This window comes from Ceratina calcarata, unplaced genomic scaffold, assembly GCF_001652005.2.
Source record: "Ceratina calcarata isolate Rehan_Ccalc_2016 unplaced genomic scaffold, ASM165200v1 scaffold579.2, whole genome shotgun sequence".
NCBI lineage: Eukaryota > Metazoa > Arthropoda > Insecta > Hymenoptera > Apidae > Ceratina > Ceratina calcarata.
The window spans coordinates 183,929-205,639 of NW_017177008.1; the positions used below are offsets into that span (position 1 = coordinate 183,929).

Genomic DNA, 21,711 nt, shown 5'->3' on the forward strand with positions numbered 1-21,711 from the left:
GTCAATAATTAATTGAATATTTCCTTCTATACTTTTTAGCACGTAGCTATTTATTATTAGCATTGTTCTTCCGACGTCTGATTTCTTTTTAATTATAGGAAATGCGTTTTTCTAAGGTATATAAACTTTTGGGATAGACTGTATAGCCTTAAACTAAAATCTTAAACTTAAATCCCGTTTAGCAATGGACGAAACAGTAGACTTGTTCGTTCATTTCTCGAGTCTGATTTTCAGATGGTTTGTTGATGAAAATTCGGTCGCACGGTTCGTTTAAGTTAACGTGGAAGAAACCGCAGGCGAGAGGGTAGACGGGAGAGAGAAAAAAGGCGGTGTGTGGAATTTCGCGGTACACGCATAGATAGGTCGCTCGGTATCCGATGGCGTTCTCGGGAACGCGGAATGGAAATTTTTATCGGGGCTCTCCGGTAGTATGAAAGCTGGTCGAAGGGTGGAACGAGGGTTCGGAAAGGTGAAGTGAGCGAAAGGGGGATGAAGCAAAAGGGAGAAATAGTGAGGAAAAGTGGCGGGGAGACGGGCGACGGGTGGACGAGGAGGAGGAGGGCAAAGAAAAAAGGAGGAAAAACGTAGAGAGCGTGGTGGTGCGCCGTGCCCAGCAAGTAATAAGTTAGTAATAATATTTTCACAATATCTCTCCTGGATTGGATGTTATTTCATTATATTTTATTGCCTCTTACTATTACTCCTGCCGGTGAGTACGGGAACCGCGTCCCTCGCCGCTCCTCGCCCACGAATACCACCGCAACTACCGTCACTACCACCGGCGCTCGCGAGCGTCCCGGTCGCTCTGTTTTATTATCTCGAGCCTCTCCGTGCTGGGGGAATTCACTCGCGGAACTCATTATTGAGGGGTTTATTCTGCTGTAACCATTGCTATACCCATACCTGCCCCCTTGTTTCTTCCCTCCGACTCGCCTCTCCCTCGGTTTTCCTTATCCTTTGTCTTTCCTTCTCGGAACCAATTTTTTAAATCCATTCCAAATCATTTCCAACTTATTATCAAAATCACGTTCACAACTCCCAAGACGTATCCTGTGATCTTTCAATTAAAATAATTCAAGCGTTTAGAATATTGCGTATTAAAAATCGAGCAAGCAATTATTCTAAAGTCTTATATCGAAAACGAGTGAATAGAAACAACAGAGATATGTTTGTCAAATTGTTTATAATATAATTTGAACCTATGTCAGTTCCAAATGAATTTACAATGTTCTGTGATGGCTTGTTATGTTATTGCAGCAGGTCAACCAGGAGCATCCCGTCGCGCATGGATTTGGAGGAGAGCAATGCATTTGTCACGGAGAGAACGCGAGCTGAGCCATCATCAACGGTGGCGCTCGAGAACGCGTAACCCACAGGTAAGCGCATAACCGAAATCGGTGCAATTTTCAAACGAAGTCATCGACATTCACTGTCCATCGGCACGTGGAAACGATTCGCAGTCGTTAAAAACCGACAAAGGAAGACGTTACGCTCGTCTTAGGTACACACGCGATATCCGTTGCGTCCCATAACTCTGTCTTTATATATACATATTCCGCCTCGCGACTGAAATAGCGAATGTTGTCACCGAGAAATTGCAGCGAGCGATCATAAAGTATTACATCAGAACCTCCCAGCGTCTCGTGTCGCAATCTCGATTCTTGTAAAACCCCCTGACCGAGCAAAAAGTTCTTCGAATGTTACGCTTCGGAAACGATCATTGGACTTAAACGATGGACGCACGATTGTAAAATTCTTGATTCATAATACAGTTTCAAATTGTATCAATTGATTACACTTAAAATAGTTGAAACGGAAGTCTCGTAGAATAATGATTAAGCTAGTGGAATCTATAAAGTCTATAGTAAGCTATAAAATCTTTTCGTATTCATGACACCAATTTTTGAATACTTGATTTAATTTATTGACTGATTACCAGAGGTTCACTCTTAACTAGGAACAGCTGGATCTATTAATATAAACCCGTGACTAACGTCTGCAACAATTTATGCAAGTTGCCATTTAAACGGTTGAAGTCGAGCGCGGAGTCTTTGGTTTCGCGAATTAACCCTTTCCGACCGCATTTCATCGGTTTTCTTTCGTTATCGACGTTTCCGCCAGTTCCCCTCCGTTCTTACGCACGTGCTCCCTTTCCTACCAATTTTCGACCCGGTTTAATCTAATTCAATCTAGTTCGACTTTATCCAATCTAATTTAATCTAATTTTCCGCGTCCTATTTCTCACCGTTCATTATTCATTTCTCGCGATGCAACCCCCTGCCTTTCTTCTTTCAGACAATCTCGTTATTTATTTAGACTGTTTATTTAGCTTTACAAATTAAACAGTAATCGCAGCGAACACGGAACCCAAGAATAAAACATTTGTGACACAGATTTAAAGAATGAGATCCCTCTCTCTCTCCCTCTCTCTGTTACCCTTAAGGATAATGACGTGTGTCCTTCATAAAATTTTTCTGTAAATCAATGAGACCTGCTTACATATACTACTTCGATAAACAATTCCCGAGTACGAAACAAATATTTTTCAATAGAGAATCGGGGGTATAATTGCAGCTGCGTTCCCAGCGAGTCATTTATACGAATGGTAAAAGTTTCGCAACTTTCCGTTGGGTATAATGCAATTTTACAAAATACGGATCGCGTTCCTGCGGATACGAGTCTCGTATATCTCTCCCCCTTCTGTTTGACGCATATTCCGGCGCTGATCGTTTCAGCAATCCGTAGTTCCACACGCGTAACTCCTTCTCTCTCCGATTCTCTCTCCTCGCCCGTCTGTTGCCGGCTACGACCCTCATACGTTTAATTGTTATATTTATAAAGAAGGGTGGCGCACGGAGGGATACTACGGGGTTTTTTTTCGGGGGCAGAGACGACCGACCCTCCGTTTTGAAAATCTGATCAATACTAACTTGAAACATCTTCTCGGTTTTAGCCAGAAATATTTCAGATCTATTATTTAATTAATCACTGCTCTTTTTATGTTCGTTCAATTCTAAAGTAAGGATTGACACAGATAAAATTTATCTATCTTTTACTCATTTTACAAATACATCAAATTCTTAAGTCTAGATATTATAAAATCTTGCAGATTTTCTGTTTGAGATCTTCGCTTCGGGAAAGCAGAACGACGTCGCGATCGAAGGAGTAACCGGGGCTGCGGCGGTCGGGAAGGGGACGGGTCGAATATTGGCCAACTAATTACCTAATCACTCATTATCTAGCAGAGGCCCGGAGACCGGGTAGATCGCCGCCGCTGCACACGCGGCTAGAGGTTGCTTGATCGTAGAATAGGTTGCCCAGAGGGCCATTGTGATACGCGAAGCAGAATCATGCACGATCGTATATTACCGATGGTAGGTGGGGGACGGGGGGCCGGTGGACCCTCAACCCTTAACAACCCCTGCTCTGCTCTTGTTAGCGGCGCCGATACCGCCAGTCGGATCGCGTCCATCCCGGTTAGCACACGTATCTACGCACTACAGTCCCAATCAGTCCATTACCTTGCGAACAGATTACTTATCTTTAAAAAGATGTTGGCGGAGAATCGTATCCGAATCATGCCAGTTTACAATTCCATTTAGGGATTTAAAAAATTGTGTAGAACAAACGAAATCTTGTAGGATATTCACTCCTTGATACTTGATAGACGTTGCCACGTTCGATACTTGTTACAATTCTGTGTACTATACATATTTTAAAACGCTAGATTTCTTGTAAGCGCATGAAATTTGCAGCCTGCCGATCAGTCCAGAGATTTATCGTTATGGGATTCTGTCTATCACAGATCTATTTTCACATCAGCTAAATCCAGCATGTGAACGATCATTCTAAGACGCGATCTCATTTTAGGTAGTTATTATAGACCGTAGACGGTAGGTATTAAGCGGCATAGTCAAGTCTCCATCGCGATCGTTCCTCGTGCGAAACTGTGCAGCAGTCGATTCTTCGTTTCCATAATGAAAATACAAAGAAATAATAAGAACGGCGTATAAGAAACAAGAGAGGGGATGGGAAGAGCGAGCGCGAGACGCGACGCGATCGGAAATAAGTGGGACGATCGGGCTTTCGAGCTTTCTTGTAGCGCGTTTCACCCCCGACACGGGGATGACAGCCGGTGAATAATGGACGAAGCCACGTCGAGGTTAGATATTCTTACGATCACCGGGAACCCTTCCCTTCCGGCGATACACAGCTAAATCCTTAATAATTCAGTATTCGGCTCGAACATTTTCCCTGCTTCCGATTGCATACAACAATATGTGTACCTATATGTCTACCTGCATCATTTACATCTTTTACTGTATTCTCGAATCTGAGATATATTCCAAATCAGTAATCGTCAGACACTTGTTATACAATCGCGACCGCAGATTTTATGCATTTATAAAAATGTGGTAAACTCTTTTTCGTTTATTCAGTAAGTATCATAAATTTTAATACGTTAGCCTGTTTTCACAGCGTCTCGTCTTATTATATATGCTCTGACATTCGGGAAGGAGTGTGGTTTTGTTAATTTGATCTCGGTCGATGTTTCGAGTAAGAAACAGAGGGGTGTTAATTTTATTTGGTCGGTGAGCAGCGTTCGATTCGAGGTGCTCGTTTCGGGCGAGCGCGGGATTTAACGAGATCGGGAGACATTTTAAAAGGACAGAACACCGGTGTCGAGTGGTGGCCCGTTTCAATTATTCAAGCGCAATTAACACGTCAATAGGTCCGTTGCACCTGGCTGCCGGAGCCGTCTTCCGCCAAATATGTACGTACGCTCGTGAAATGGCAACCGACTTCCGTTCCCTTCTGCCTCTTCCCTTATCTTTTCATCCACCTCTTTCGTTTTTACGAGTGCCTCTTTTCTCTTCAACCGTTTTTTTCTTACCCTGGATTATCATCCAGAATTCAGTTCTTATTGTCCGAGTGAAATAAACAAGAAGAGATCGACCAATTTAGGTGATACGCGTTTAAAGTCGCGGTTTTTTCTTTTAAATTACTTTATGAAAGGTAGTGTATAAACGATGATGTAAGAAATATGGAAATAAAGAAGAAGAAAATTAACCAGTTAAGGTTGAGAACTTCGAAAATGGAGAACACCGGCAATTTGTGTTCACCTCGGAGGGAACCTCGAGGACATAAGATATATATTAGTCGGTTAATGGTTTAACAAGATTTTGCATCGAATATCGGTTAAAAGTGCATCGATAGCCTTGACGTTTACGTTACACGCGCGTGCACGTTAACGAAGGTAGACGCGCGCGTAGCAGCACGTATATACGTAACGTGTATCGGTAGATGCAGATGTAGAGAGAATGGCGCAGAAGGGAACGAGAAGTGAGACGGAGGGATGAAATGCGGGGTCGCAAGTCGGTATTGTCGTCGGTTACAAATCAAATACCCGATATCATTGTTTGGTACAAGCCAGCCACCCGGCCGCCCACCCAGCCACCCACACCCCTTTTATGCCACCCCTTTCTGCAACGTTAACCTCGCCCGCAACCTGCACGCCCTGCCTGGCTGGGCTGCTGCTGCTACTACTGCTACTGCTGCCGCCGCCGCGACTACGACTAATAACTGCTGCCAGAACGTTCTCTCTCCCCTTTAGGCTCGACTACTATTCTCCTTTACGATCGCTGCTCCAGCTTTTATTATGCTTTTTCCACTCGGAATCGCACAATTTTCCTAAACCGAAAAGACAGCAACTTTTTATCAGCAGCTTTTTCGTTCTCCCCGTCTTTGACGATCATCGTTGGATAAGAGTAAAATCACGGTTCATCGAGATTCCAGTTAGGTTTGTTTGACAGCTTCTCTCGCGGATAAGAATATCTGCATGGTTAATCGTGGAATCTTCGGATGGATAGTTAATCGCGACGTTAATTACAGTTCGGTCGAGTCTATTCGTAGGGTTTCGAGTCGAAATATTCAAGAGAGGGGTGAGACTGGGTGGAAGGCGTAGGCGTAAGGGAACCATGGCGAAAGCAAAGAACTGGAGCGAGAGAGGCGGGTGGAGGCGAGACTCGACTAGGCACCGCAGGGGTAGGCGATTAATGATTCAGGGGCAGAATTTCGCGATGCTGAAATATTAAGCACATAATTCTCTCTCCTTCTATCGTTTTCCTCTTACGCGTCCCCGTACCCTTTCTCCGTCTCTTTCTCTCTCTCTTTCTCTCAATCTCTCACTCTCTTTCTCTCTCTCTCTCTCTTCGTTATGCCCCTCGTATTCCACTCCGTCGCGTACCTTCTCGCGGTCCGTGTGCCTCTTTCTTCCGCACTTGTCTAGCCCGATGTATACGCACACGCACACGCGTTCACGCGCTTAGTCACACGGCAGCAGCATCATCAATATTTCTCTTTGCTCATTGTTCTTGTACAATACCTACAAGGCTGCGCCGCCGTTCCTGTAATTCTGGGAGGAACGGCCAGGTAACGATCCAAACGGCTAATTTCGAGTCACCGCGTACATATTCGTACAAACGTACACTGAGTCACTAAGACATACTATTGGTCATTGATCTCGTTGAAACGAGTGACACAGGTCCAAATGCAAGGATGTATTCACGGTGCACAGGTTGTTTCGATAAAATCATCGAACAAACGACGAAACGAATACAGTTTAGCTAAAATTCGGAAGCGGCAAACGGCGTGCAATTAAGAGTGCGAAGATAGGTGCGAAAGGGTGAACAGAGATTTAAAAAAAAAAAAAAAGGAGGAATTGGTGGGGGTTGGCTAAGCCGTGGATCATCGCAGGGGTGGCTATAGGCGCTCGTATTTCTCGTATCGTTGATACTTTCAGCGGCGAGGGAACGCATTGTAAGGGTGCGCGGGCCATAAATTTTACTACGTAATATTGTTTAACTGCAAACAGTATAATAACGCGCCGCGTTCTCCGGCGAAATGGAAAAATTTCGACTCGACCCACGGCGAGATCAACGCCGAGAACCAAGAAAACGCGACCGACTTTCTTACCACCGGCAGCATCCTCGAATTTCAATGATTCATGATTAACTGTATACATGATTATGGATTCTGATTCAAGTTCTTATTTGCAGACAGGAAATTTTTCGATCTAATCACGTCATTTTTCTTCGACTTTTCTTACGACGAATTTCAATACAAGGAATCCATGAAATTAATGAAATTTTCAATCGAAGCTGTTTATGACACACTATTATAAGACTTTTTATACGGGTTTCCGTTTGAAGTATGGTGCAGAATATTGTGAGATTTCTTTAGTTCGCGTAGTAATGCAGGAAATCGACTTCGCTGTATCGTTCGCGAACTTGGAAACGGTTCCGCCGTGATTTCGCGGGACCAACGGGGGGACGACAGTACTTTCGCGGCTGCAATACCAGTTATGAAAAAATACGAGACGAGAAAAATGGTCGACCCGCTGCGAAATAAAAACCGTAAAGCATCGGCGTTGGCATTTCTTGCCAGAAATCTTGCAGAGGAAACATTGAAAAAATGATTGTAATAGAATCAGGGTAAACGAGAAGATAGTCTTTTCGCTAATAGTATATTTTCGAACGTATAAATTCACTTGTAGTTGAAAAGGTGAACAGTTGGTTCGATTGTTGCATTAGGCACGACTTCGCGATGAAATAACGTTCGACGTCGACGCAATCTGTTGTAACCATAAAAACCCGGTCAATATTCCTTGCTCGGGTCTTTATTCAAGTTCAACGACCATCAGCGCCGTCGTTTACCATTGCCACGCTCGATTCGCGCTTTTACGCGTCCAATATCGTCGCGCAATCTATATAGACTCGCCGTTAACGCTAGAGAAAACGCTCGGTCCCTGGAGAACGAAGACGGAGATTCTCTACGGAGGGAGCGGCGGGAGAGTTCCAAAATTCGCGTTAATAGCTATTTAGGAGTGTCTGGTATAGTTGGAGGGACAGACACGAGCCCGTCTCTTTGTGCCCTTAATTTAATTAGGACGACCATCGCTCCTTTCCACGAGGCAACGTAACTCCGTTATCGAGAAGCACGACTCCCTAAATACGACCGTTAATATTCTTGCTTGTCTCGAGGAAACGGCAGCGTTCGCCGTTGTCGTTAAATAATCGTTTCTCTCCCGCGTGCAATCCAATTAGTTCGTTACGAAGCGCAAGGTTCCCTCGTTCTTTCATCGAGCGAGTCTTTCGACGAGCAATGAACATCTCGCCAATCGTATCACCGCGGATCGGTTTCGCGAAAGTTGCCGCCGTTTCCTCGTTGAACTCACCTTCGCCGCGAGAACTCCATCGGTCCGCCAGAAATTAACCCTTCGTCTACGATTTATTTATTCGATCAACAATGGTCGGCTCGAATGGTTCTTAAGATTAATCGCGTGGTCGGACGTAATAAACTGAACGTTCGTCGCGTCGGTTTCGTTTTTCTCCTCGGTACCGGTCTATTAATCGACGGTCGCGATTGTTTATGAATACAAGATGACTCCAATTATTGCAGTAGATCTTTATCGCGCGTCTAGGCGAGACGTATAAGAAACGACGATCGGCTCTTAGTCGATGGTGACAGGGTCAAGAAATGGTATCGTTGGTAGAACTCTGTATGGAAGCTGAGAACGTTTAGCCATGGGAAGTCGGTATCGGTACCAACGCACGTTGACAACGTCGGGAACTCGGTTCGACGCGGGAGGAGAGTACCGCTCGGCGGCGGCGGTTGCGACGTCGGCGTCGGTGGTAGCGGCGTCGACCACCACCACCTATACCACCGGCAGCGTCGGCATCGGCGGCGCGGCGTGACCTCCTCTCGTCGTGATCGGTGGATCGGAGATTCGGGAGGCCGATCGGTGGCGGTGGCCTCTCCTCTCCGATCTGCCGCAGGAGAGTTTCTCTTCTTCCTGGGGGCAGAGGAGAAGCCGAGGGTGGCCTAGCGCGGGACGCGCGGCGAAAGAAGCAGAGGCGGTATGAGGCGGTCTCCGGGGGCGGCGCCTGTCGGCGCGTCCGATCGGAAGGTGAGCCTCCCGATTGGCCGATGTGGAGGTCGTGCGAGGGGAACGCGAGGACAGCCGAGGCTACGTAGCTTCCTCCACCCGCAACAACCGTTTCTCTACTCTTCTCTTCTCTTCAACAACCCGGTTCTTCGTACTCGCTCGCACCCCACGAGGTTCTTCGTCTCTTTCGTGCGTCTCTGTCGCGCCGCCGCCGCCGAGCAGCGGGCACCTTGGCCCGCGTCGTCCGTCCCTCTCGCTCTCGCTCCCACGCAGCGCGCCGCGTCGCCCAGCGTCCCTCGCCCCCGCGCCGCGACTCGGCGCTGCCGCCGCCGCCGCCGGAGAACCACACGGTATCGGCCCGACTCGCGGACCTCTCTACTGCCGCTCGAGCGAGCCTCTCAGTTGCGACGCGCTCGCCACGGGGTGCAGATCGTGCGTCGTTCGTTCGCTCACCCGTCGTCGCCTCGACACGCACGCGTCGTCACGAGCCTACGATAGTAATCGCGCCCACGTTTTTCTCGTCAGTGCTACGACCGACCGGTGGTACCGATCCTGTGTTCTCTGTGGGTGCTCGGACAGTCGAATCGGTCGTGAACATTGTTCAAGTGTGACACTAACTGGGTAGACCGCGCGAACGTTTCGGAGGTACCGCGAAGGCGTTTTGGTGGCGCGCGCGGGAATTCTCCCGCTCTCACCCCGTTTTTCGAAAGCACGCGCGCGCGCGCTGGCGCGGGCCACCCGGGTGGAAGGCGTCGCGACGCCACGCGCGTATAGATCCTCGGTCGATTCGGCGAACGATGCGGTTCGAACGCGCGCGACGCGTCGGGTGAGAGCCACGGACACTGTCGATAGAAAAAGGATGCTCGGGAGAGGTCGAATCGAGGCCGCGCACGTTTGACGGACCGGCGCGCGTTCCCACGAGGACGAGGCGCGTGCCATTTTTCCCTAGATTCGCGCGCGCGACTGTGGTGTGTGCGTGTGTTCCAGATGCGGTCTGGCCGTTGTTGATATCGGCCTAGCGAAAGGGTAATCTCGAAGGGTGGACGCTCGAGCGAAGGAGGTGGCGGTGGCGGAGGAGGTGACGTTTTTCGCCGCGCTGGAACACAGAGAGGAAAAAGTGGAGAAGGACAGGATCGAAGAGGTGCCGGAGGAAGGGGCTGAGGAGGACAGAAGAGGAAACTCGGATCCCCGAAATATGACGCAACAGAGCGGCGCTGGGTCCCCCCAGCAGTTCTGCCTCCGATGGAACAACTACCAAACAAACCTGACCAACGTGTTCGATCAGCTGCTGCAGAGCGAGAGCTTCGTCGACGTGACCCTGGCCTGCGACGGGCACAGCGTGAAAGCGCACAAAATGGTGCTGTCCGCGTGCAGTCCGTATTTCCAGGCGCTCTTCTTCGACAACCCCTGCCAGCACCCGATCGTTATCATGAAGGACATCAAGTGGCCCGAGCTGAAAGCCGCGGTCGAGTTCATGTACAAGGGTGAGATCAACGTGTCCCAGGAACAGATCGGACCGTTGCTGAAAGTCGCGGAGAGCCTCAAGATCCGCGGCTTGGCTGATGTTAACAGCGAGCAGGAGTTGACGTCGAGAGCGAGTCTCGAGGAGGCGGCCAACGCCGCGTTGCACAGGAAGAAACGGCGTCGAATATCTGGCGAGAGATCGCCGCCGGCCGGCAGCCCGGACAGAGTCGCTTCCGGAATCCTCCCCGACGACCAGGACTCTAGCCAAGCCGGGGCTAACGTGATCGTACCAGACATCCACAACATGCTGCCGTTGAGCAGCTCGACCCCCAGGTCCCTAGGGTCACCCGGGACGCCGACGGTCTCGGTCACGCCGCAGATCAACCTCCAGGAACTTCCGGTTTCGCTGCCCTTGCCGCCACCCCCGCCGCCGCCCCCGCAGGGCCAGCAGACCTCGCACTCGCTCTCCGCTCACCACGTGCCCGGCCACGTGACTTCCGGTCCGCACGCCTCCGTCAACCACCTGACCACGCACGGCCAGCAGCTCACCGTGCAGCAGCAGCAGCAACAGCAGCAACAACAACAGCAGCAGCAGCAACAGCAGCAGCAACAGCAGCAGCAACAGCATCATCAACAACAGGGAGGACAGCAGAACCCTGGAGATGATCTGGAGATCAAGCCCGGCATCGCCGAGATGATTCGCGAGGAGGAAAGGGTGAGTCCACTTTCATTTTTCCTCTGTTCTCATATCTTCTACGCGTATAGTCGGTAGATACGATTTAACGAATTTTGTTGCGCAAAAATAATTCGTATTTTTGGCAGTTGCCGGTTCTTTGAATTGTAAAAAAAAAAAAACAAAATTTGTCAGTTTAATAATAACTTCGCAGTACCAGTTCACTTTGTTAAGTGCGTAATAACGAATTCGTCATTATGAACTCCAGTTGTCGACTCCTTAAATTCCATATACGACTAAAAACTATACATAAGAAGATATATGAACAGAATGGTTGAATATCATTAGTTACATATTAAGATGGCGTTTCGAATATCTTGGCCACATGTTTAAGCACATTATAACTCCAATACGTTACATGACCATTTGTTAATGAGCATAATAACGTACGTAATGTAAAAAAATGTAGATATAATTTGATACAAAAATTAAGAGAACAGGACGTCTCACAGTGTTCGATTATGTATCGTTCGCTGTTGGGCGGGGTAAGGTGTGAGGAAATAACATTCGATATCGCGAGAGTAAAAAAAAAACGTGGGCACCTTTTTCGAAATATTTTAGAGTATGAAAACAGTTTGGGGGGTGTGTGTATGTCGAGATATACTTTTTTTTACCGTGTTTACAACATCCATACATGCGTCCTTTTTGTTGATCCTCCGATTCTCGTATATCAGTTCTAAGAGAAGCTTGGGGAAAAAGCTCGTCCCGCGTCTCCTAATTATTTCGGTTAATCGCTCGTACCCGCGTTACTCACCCAGCAAAATCGACGGAACAACGTTTGTCCACGGGAATGACGTAGAGCAAACACCCCCGCAGAAACCACTTGTCGACAATGAGAGAATCGAATATGTTTTATCCGCATTTCCACCTCTGTTCGTAAGTTTTACCACCTGATATAAAATTAGATGTTTCTTATATTCAGTTTAAATGATTGACAAACGTCCATGTACGTAATCGATTAATTATTCCGATATAAAAATCTGCAGAATTGAGAGAAAGAAAAGAGAGTACTTATTTAATTATTATTGCAATTGTTAGATGACCGTTTTATAAATTTTATTCAAACTGCTTGTGTACACGATTTAGTATATGATCTTTCGTTTAGAGCATAATTTAGAACATTGACAGAGGTTGTTGATACGCAGTAACCGCTCCTCGTAAGACACATGTATTCGCGTCTGTGTTCGACGAAACGCGGACGAAAGAGGGTCGCGCGGTAGAAAAAAATCGATGAAACGTCGAAACGGTTTTTGAAAGTTGGTAATTAGGTTTCGCAACGTTAACGAGATTCCCCCGCGCGTTTGAGAAAGTTTCTCCGCGACAGTCGGAACGTCGTCGCGAGGCACTGGAAAACGGAGCGCGCGCACACGACGTCAGAGACAAAGATCGCGTAGGAAAAGTCCGCGCGTTTATAATTGGCGTTTCGGGAGGGCGAGAAATCGTAGTTTAGGGTCGGCCAATTATACGGAAACGCGGTTGCCCGCGAATGTTTTTATGCCGGCAGAGGAGGCGCGACGTCGCCTGACGGAGCCTTTGCCTGTCGAGGTCCAATTACCCGGCGATCGGCTTCGACGGCGCGGTGCGCACTAATTGAGAGTATCAATGAACGTCAATGAGCATAGTCAATATTTGGACGCGGAGCATCCGACCGTTTTGTAACGTTCTTTTTGTTAAAACGAATGACAAATATTGACTACGCGCTCGTTCGCGCATACGTGACACACACCGGGTATCGACTGTTCTCGTTAATTACATCGGGACGGCGGTGTCTCCTGCATTATTTATCGTCCGCCACCGGCGCAAGTTATTAAACGAACAGCTACCAACCGAGTCCTCGCGTCCTCGCTTCGTTTCGCAACCCTTCCAGAACCCTTCTCTCCCGCGGTGCAAACTTCTGCAACGATTCCGTGCAAAAACGAGCCGCCTTCTTCGCTTCATTCGAATAGCAGCAACAATTTATTCAGACGTGTTAGGAAATATACCTAGAAGGTGATCTTTCAGAAGTTTCATTAAAACATGCATAGTAAATCGATGAGAATTACTCGTCGGTCTTGTTATAATGATCGAGAAAAACACGTTTGGTTTTTTTAAAACAGACACATTTATTGATTAAAGTATCGTACGCTCTGAGTATCTACGTACATATTTTACCCAAAGCTTTATGAATTTATTGATAAACATTAAAATCTGATAAAATAAACCGTATAGACTTGAGGGACTGATTAAAAGAATAATCGCGCCAACATTGAGAATAGGTATTGCCATATTAAATTGATTACAAAGGCAACAACCGATAAAGACTCGTGCGTTTCGTATTAAATTTCGATTATCAACACGATTATTATCTATCAGATAATGATTACCAAATTCTGTAACGTTAGAATTGAGATAGTCTGATCTAGAATATTTAGTCTTAAAAATGTGTATATCGGAGATCGATCGTTTGCCGAGCAGAGTGGAAAACTGAAGCTAGTCGTTGTCGCGAGCCGTATTATTTTTCTATGGTGGGTATATATCGGCGCGGTGACGCAATCGGCTATGTATAATGGGTATAACATTCCGCGGAATTCCATTATGTTAACGCAACCACGTTCCAATTCTCCGGGCATGCCTGCTCGTATCGTAATACGCCTAGTATATCGCAACTATTCCGTTGGATACCCCGCCGCGAAGCCTCTCCGCGATTAAAATGCCTAATTGATGCGGGTAAACCTAATACGTACGCAGCTACGTTCAGGCATTTCGGCTGACCCGTGGAAATCCGTTCACGGTGTCGATCCTGCTGCAAAATTACGAGCCCTAGGTCCCCCGCTCGCCGACTGGAAAGCATCGACTTGTATCGTTTATTCTGCGTTCAAGTGGACAAATCGAACGTCGGCCACTTAAAAGAAACAGCAGGCTTTAAGAAAACTCTAGTGGATGCTTGAAACCCTTGTTTCGGGGTTACTGCATTCGATCGGCGCAGGGACTGTGGCGAAACAGCAGAGTATCTGTCTCTCGCACTTTCAACAACCAGCAGTCATAAGTTTCAATTCTAATGACTGTTTATAAATAATTGATCAATACGATATTTGTATCTCTCGACTTTTTTATGGAAAATACTTTTTAAACGAGACGCGATTCGAGGATATTAAACATTCGGAAGAGTCCGTTTCCCTGGATTTCCGCCGGATTATCTGAATTTAAATATAAATTGTCTTTTGTTCTGTAGATCGAATCGAACAGTGCAATTTCGTCGCGCGAATTCTTCGAAATTTGTAATGTGTGTAGGTGGCTGATTTTTAAGAATACGAAACTCGTCATTAACAATATTTGCGAGCGTCCCAGAACCGACTAAATTCTATATAAACGCGGCCTGATTCCATCGATAGGTAGATGTGGGAGCGAAAGCGAAGAAAATCGTCTTTAGAATAGAACAAACGTTCAGATAAAAAATTTAATCTTGCCACGCGTCGCGATAACTGTTTCGTCTCGCCCGTTTGATTCGGTCGGGTTGGGAATCCGGCCGAGTTCTGTCGCGGCAGAGACGCGTGGATAGATGGACAAAAAGAGAGGCGGGAAAAAGTCGCGGAACGGTAAATCGTGGATCGTAGTAACCGGGACGAGCGCCATTCATCCTGATGCAGAACGGATGCGACTACATATTTCCTTCGTTCCGTTTAAATTAGTGTTTTTGCCGGGCCACGGTCTTGATTGTGTTTTCGCGTCCCTTCCAGCAGCCTTCGCGATATTGGCTGCACGCACGCGTGTGTATCGATCTCCCCGTTGATGAACGCGTAACGGGCCACCTAAGCGATATATCAGGAGCGTCATTTCGGAGCCCCGCGCGCGCCTCGCGATACGAGCCCCGGCGGCAAAATTGAAAAGTTTGATGTATTAAAATGCGTGACGCCTCCTCTCCATCCCTTTCATCCCTCCTCGCCCCCTCCCCCTCGATACCCTCGGAAAAAAGGCAACCACCGTCTGCCTCCCTACTCGATTACGCCGCCCGTCAGAAAGTGATCGAGAGTTCTACTATCGCGTTCTTCGATCTTAAGTCAGATCCAACATTTTTCTACGGAATCTAGTTTTCCTTCAAATCGTCCTGTGGCATACAATTTCTATCGTAAAGTAAAATTTCAGCGTGCAACGTACGGGTCTTAGATCAAACTCAATGGTCCGATCTGTGACCCGAGTCGAAATACGGATTCAGAGGATCGTGCAAATACTGTCAATACTACATGTAATGCATAAAAGTATCGACGGTTAATTATAAATTCACGCAAGAGACTGCGGTGTTGTCGAATAAAATTATATCGATCATCGTCGACGAGAATTCAGTGGCCCGAGTAAAAACAAACTCGTAGCTGGCAGCGTTTCTGCTAGTTTCTCGACCGGTGCCGGAAGAAATTGGCGGTTAACAGTTATAATTTCGTCGTGCGATTCTGCGTGTGCTCACTGCTAGAGAGCTTATTTTCTAATAACCGACGGCTTAGCGCGAGCATAATGGTACACGTTGAGAATATTTTGAAAATTGCCTTCCTAGGAAACTGTTGCCGTAATGACAATGCTTGGAATATAATAATACCTGGACCACGTATCCTCTCCTCCTTTCTCTCGGGTATCTGCTCCTTTTTCTCTTTCCCTTTCGTGACACTGACATTGTTGCCCGAAATCGACGATCTTCTCTTAGCTCATTTCGTATTCTTTTCACAGCCACCTTTTAGAATTGCTCCTTACGATTTTTCCCTTTTTTGCGTCACACGTCGATGTCTCCGTTTATCAGAATTGCATTCTTTGTATTTAAGGAGAAACAAGTGGTACTTTCGGTGCATGTTCGTTATGAACAATTCGATAAAGACGTTCGCTCATCTAATTTTTATTCGATAGCTACAATTCTATTTGATAAGTATTCCTGTCCATTAGGTAGTACAGGTCTTTTTATAAAGGATTCCATTATTATGGATACCGGTCGTTACCGGAAGAGGGTGGAGCCGCGTAGGTTTGATAGAGGGGATAAAAATGAAACGTTCCGTTCCGTTTCCATTTCGAAAATGCGAGACAGGACGGATCTGGGCTCGCGACAGGCTCCGGCGAAGCCGCGCGGTAAATCAGAAATTATCTTGCGTCGCGTCCGAGTTGCTCTCGCGCTCCCTGCCTTTTCCCATCGAAACGCGCATAAATACACGGTGCAGGGAGCGAGCGGAGTGGAGCGAGGAGGAGTCCCGCGCATCGTGCATCGTGCATCGCGCATCGTGTACACACCGTGCACCCTACGATACACCATACATCCTCTCCGCGATACGTACGCGATATACACGGCCGCTTCAGACGCTCGCGTACCGCGCGGCATCCGCGCGTGTGCGTGCACGTACACGCGAGCCAGATATATTAATACGTAGACTGTACACGCTGCGGTACGCGTGACTTGATGGACGGATGACCAGACCATTCCGCAGATTGCTTCGCTCCCGATTCCGACCGGAAGGAGATTTATAACCTCTCGTCGTTATCTCTGCAACGACGTTCTCTCTCCCTCTCGCGTACGCGAGCTGCGAGAGACTTCACTCTCGATCATCGATCGATACCGTTTCGCCTTTTTTCACCCTCGTGTCATCGCCTCTTCTTTCGTTACCATTGTTCAAAAGGAAGTTTCCAAAATACGTTTATTCTCTATCGATAGGTCTGATTCAGAGATCGCCTCGATTCAATGATTGTGATCAATCATGTTTCAGCCATCACATGGATCATGTATGGAATAATGGAATTTGTCTATATGTTTGAGGATGATCTCTGAACATGATACTCGACTGTGACGAGCAACTAGTACGCGTACCGCGGAAGGATTGATACCTAGGAAAAAGCTGTGTATCGAAAGATACGCGAACGAAAAATCTTGCGATTCGTGAAGAACGTGTATAGAAACAGAGAAGTAGGGAATTGAATCGCGGAAACACACGACGGCTCCCTCCGTTTCGGGCGTTTCCCTGAAACGCGACACGGACGTCGCGATAAATTAGATTTAATGACTGTCGCAAAAAAGCGCGATATGAAAGTCGAACGCGCGGGACGAACCGATAGAATTAAATTCTAGGATATTCGATTACATTCACCCTGCCGGGCCCCCCCCCCTCCCTCCAGTCGTCGACCCTCTCTCCCCAGCCAATAAAACCCTCGCTCCGTTGCTGCACATCCCGAGTTTTCACCGCCGTCGAGCCGAATAAAAAAAGATATACCCTCGCCCGCGTATAATAGGCACGCGCGCGCGACCTATAGAAATAAGACACGGCCGGCGATGACGCCCGTTTAATTCTGACGCGGAAGAGGGAACGCGGGCGTTTTTCACTCCCGGCGTTCGTCGCCTCCTCCGACGCGCTTGTTTCACGTTTCAATGCCTCGAACGTTGAATCGCCGGGGTTTTTTTTTTTTTTTTTTAAACCCGCGAGTGAAACACTCCCCCCGAATCGCGGACGCGACGTGTCAAAGTTTAATCGATACAGGGAACGGTTTTAGATCGGAGAGTTTCAGGACCTTGGAACGCTTTCGGAACAATACGGATTTCTACATAAGTATTACACGCGCCGGGTGAGTCACCCGCTCGAATTTGTTTGCCGAGCCGGTTTAATGCCGTGGTTACTATTAGGAGCCATGTAGAATATAATCTCATTTACGTCGGTGACTCACGGCACTCGCGAACATGATTCACTGCTCGCCGATTTTATACGATCGTCCCTCCGCGATATTAATTTAAGTATATTTAGAAAATATTGTTTGTCATAAGAGGACTGGGAAATTTCCACCGGGAACGTCGAGAACCGGGACACAGCGTGGCGATCGTCACCTGCAGAGGTGGGCGAGATCGACGAAAATAAGAAGCAAAGATTATAACGGCAGCGGCAGAGGCGAAAGGATTAATTGCGTTTATATTTCGTTCAAAAAATAATCCCGTCGGAGGATTAGGATAAGTAGAGGGAATCAATTTCGGAAACCGTGGCAAATAATGGTATTCGGATATTAAAAGGAAACAGTTAGCGGGGGAGTTTCTTTCGCGGAAGCGAGATTAGTCGGGTCGCTAGAAAATAACGGCGAGAGATAAAGGCGAATCGGTCTCGAGAAAGCCATTGTCTCGCGCCTCGTTTCATATTCCTATCCGGCCCGTTAAAAATTCTATGTTCCATTGTGCCGACGAGATTGCGTCTCGCAGAGACGCGAACCGATCCTCCTGTTTTCACACCTGTCGCTCCACCCTTTGCTCCAAGCGTTTCCCTCTTCCTCAAAAGATTTTCGGAAAACTCTTTCCCGATATACGATGACACGACGCAGCTCTTGCGTCACCGAGCAACGACACTGAATAACGCGTCTAACATCTGTCCAATTGGGGCAATAAAAAAATGATGCGCTGGTATAAAAAATAATATGAAACGGATGTCATTATATTTAAGATTCGTGCGTACAATAGAATAAGATTGTGAGATTATTAATATGAAATATGAAGTGAGAAACGCGTTCATCGCATCGGCTAGAGATATGGCGGCCCATTGTCTAGACCAGGAATTAATCCGTCGATCGATAGAGAACGTCTTAGCTGTTGTGCACCTATACACCGTGTGGTGACTCGCGGAAACAAAGTCGAATGGCCGGTGCACCGTGGCCGTGGCGCGAGAGAAGCTACCCTTAACTTTCGATCGATGCGCGATTAAGTCGGCAACCCCGAAACTATGCGGAGTCTTTACCAACTTCTTCTGAGACCGATGGATCATTCATCGTCGTTTGTATTCAGTGTTGTCGTCAGATCTCGGATTCAAGAATAAAAGAAACGTGGGAGTAATGTATAAAATATCGGAATCGACTGGAAGAGACTTACTCGTTTCCATGGATCCAATCAATTACTTGAAGATGCAAAGACTAAAAAATAAAACCTTGACCACGGCGGCTTAACTTTCTATGGGAACGGTAGCGCGATAGAATATTCAATCGGAAAATAAGGAAGAGAGAAGGGGGGTGGGTATTGCATTAACCAAGATTGCTGACGATAAAATGATAATAATACGGAATGACGTGCGCGTCGGCGATGGAGGATGGGTTGTACGGGGTAAGCAAAGGTGGTAGGAACCGCGGTGGGTCGGGGAGCGAGGGGATGAAAAACGGATAAAGATAAAGTAGAGGGCAAAGTAGGTTCGTGGCCGAGAGAGGCAGGACCGTTGGGGAAGGAAGACGGCGACCCAGGCCGTGGCGTAGACGGGGGTAGGGGAAGGATGAGACGGGGTGGCCAGAGTAGGTGCCGCGTCAGAGGGGTGCAGGCGCCAGAAGTCGCTCGTAATTGCGTGAGAAGTTCTTGGCTCGCAAAAACATTTCTAGGAAGGCGATTTTCAATGCGTTTTGTCCCTTGCAACAAGTTCCTTTCGTGCTTCCTTATTCGAGCCACGTTGCCGATAGAGACGTCGATCCTCGATGCCTGTCGGAAGGATCGTTTCCCTTTCCTTTTACGAGACCCCGAGCGAAAAGGAAAGTAGGTGAACAGAGTGCCGTTTAGTACGCGCTCTTTCGGTACCTTACGTTTTGTCGTTGCGTTTGTTCACGTTGTCGGCAAAGACGACTTACGAGGATCGTCGAGTAGTATGGAAAGCGTCTCGCGAATTGAGAAGAGGGTGAGGAGCTTTGAGAAAGCGAAAAAAGAGGAGAGACGTTGCGGTAGGTTAATGCATTCCGTGGACGAGCGTAAAGCGACACGCGGTGACGTTGACGCGTCTTTGCCACGTTGCGCGTAAAACGTGCAAGTACACGTGTAAAACCCACGTACGGCGAATTACACGGTCGCGTGGCACGCGAGAAGAAATCCACTCTCCCTCTCGGTTCTCGCGAATCTCGTACTGAAAGTTTAATATGAGAAACCGTGGACAGGGAGAGGAAAGAACGATGCCTGGCCGCGATGTACGCGTTGCGCGAGGCTAATTTAAAGGTTTAATATCTCGCGGACGATTTCTGGAAGGGGGCGCAGGGCGCATCTTTTGTCTTCTCGGGGCCGGCGGCCGTCGAGGAACGCGGTCGAGAGTGTTGGTTGGCGAATCTTGCTCTCGCGGGAATCGAACGGGATGGTGTTTCGAGCGGCGAACGTACGCCCACGCGAATTCGGTCCACGAACGGCGCATCGGCGGCTGCACGGTGGGTGGCCAATCGGTGAAAAAAACCGGGACTAAAAACAGAGGGCCTCGTACACAGGGGTGGTTCCATAATCCTGCGCCCTGCGACGCGGGGGTGGGGTAAATGCGCGGGTGCGACAGCGCGAATTCCTGCCGTCCCCCCACTCCCGATGCACCTGCACGTGCATCGCATCGACTGCACACACGACTCATTCATCGTCTCCTCCTCCTTCTCCGACACCCCACTTCGAGCTCGAGCTCCCCCCGTTACCATCCCTGCCCCCCTTTTATCCCCATCCGCCGCTTTTAATCCTTCTTTCTCTTCTTCTTTCACTTGTTCTTCTCCTTCCCCTGCACGCCGTCTTCCCCCCTTTTTTCCATCAACGTTCTTTTACCGATCTTCGCGGCAGGCATACACGATCGGTGACCCGCGAATCCGGTCGCTCGCATCGTCGACTTTTAGCGCTGCTACCGCGTTCAGAACTTTTATTTCTCAACACTTTGCCATCGCCTTTCACGTTGTCTCTCGATCACAAGTTTCTTTTACTTTCTAACGTTGTTTTCGGTCAGCTAACTCCGAACCAGACCGATCGTCTCGACGGAAAAATCAATTAATTATTTACGAATCTGCGAGAGCTGCCGTGCGAAATGAACTGAACATATACCGACGAAGAGAGAACGTTAAGACGACCGCTGCGGCACGTCGACGTTCGAATCTTATTGTTAGTCGATCGTTCGAAAGGAAATGGGTCGAATTAGAAAAGTTGTTTCCGTAACGGCCGGCTATAGCCGACGACGGGACGGGCGGCACGAGTCGCAAGGAAAATCCGAAATTCCTGGCACGAACGGGCGATCCTCGCCGCATTAACGTTTCATCGCGCTCGGTACATACGCCAGGGTGGCACATCGATCGTTACGAAGTTCGGACTCGGAGTCTCGAGCGCGTATCCGCGAGAAAGAGAAAGGTATAGGCGAGGCGCGGGGGCGGATAAAGAGGGACACCGGGACCTGACCAAACAGAGACGCGTACGTCGGGAAAGAACGAGAGGGAACGAGCCGGTCGAGAGGGACGGGGGAATGTCGCGTCGACGGAGACGAAGACGAACCGGGGGAGGGCGGGGAGGTAGGTAGGGACGAGCGGCTGCGAGCAAAAGGAGAAGGCAATGAAAGACGCGGAGGAAAAAGAAAGAGACGCGGGAGAGAGGAGAGTAAGTTGACTTTGCATTATTTAAACGGCGTCCTAGCACCGTAACACGTGTTCTTTTGAAGTCTCGCCCCCTTCAAATATTCAGGCTGACGTCACCGCCGTCATATTCTTCGCCGGTGGAAACCCAGGAAAGCATATACGCGACCGTTCCTTCCTTCCCGCTCTGCATCGTTGTTTCGACTTTTCTCCCTCCCTCGGCTCTTTCTCACCTTTCCACTTTCGTCTCAACGATTTCGAATCC

At 48.0% G+C, this 21,711-nt stretch overlaps 1 protein-coding gene across 7 annotated transcripts in view; it reads left to right on the forward strand.

The window, feature by feature from the left end:
- Nucleotides 1-21,711, forward strand: part of LOC108629663 (protein bric-a-brac 1) — a 182,981-nt gene that overhangs the window by 38,047 nt on the left and 123,223 nt on the right. For 6 of the 7 annotated variants that reach the window (XM_018032477.2, XM_026817437.1, XM_018032469.2 and 3 more), the window contains 2 exons: nucleotides 1,258-1,376; nucleotides 9,935-11,126. In XM_018032477.2, the coding sequence (XP_017887966.1) occupies nucleotides 10,143-11,126 (984 nt within the window). In that variant the 5' untranslated portion in view covers nucleotides 1,258-1,376; nucleotides 9,935-10,142. Of the gene's footprint in view, nucleotides 1-1,257; nucleotides 1,377-9,307; nucleotides 11,127-21,711 lie in introns of those variants that run through there. The other variant, XM_018032471.2, reaches the window with a different exon arrangement.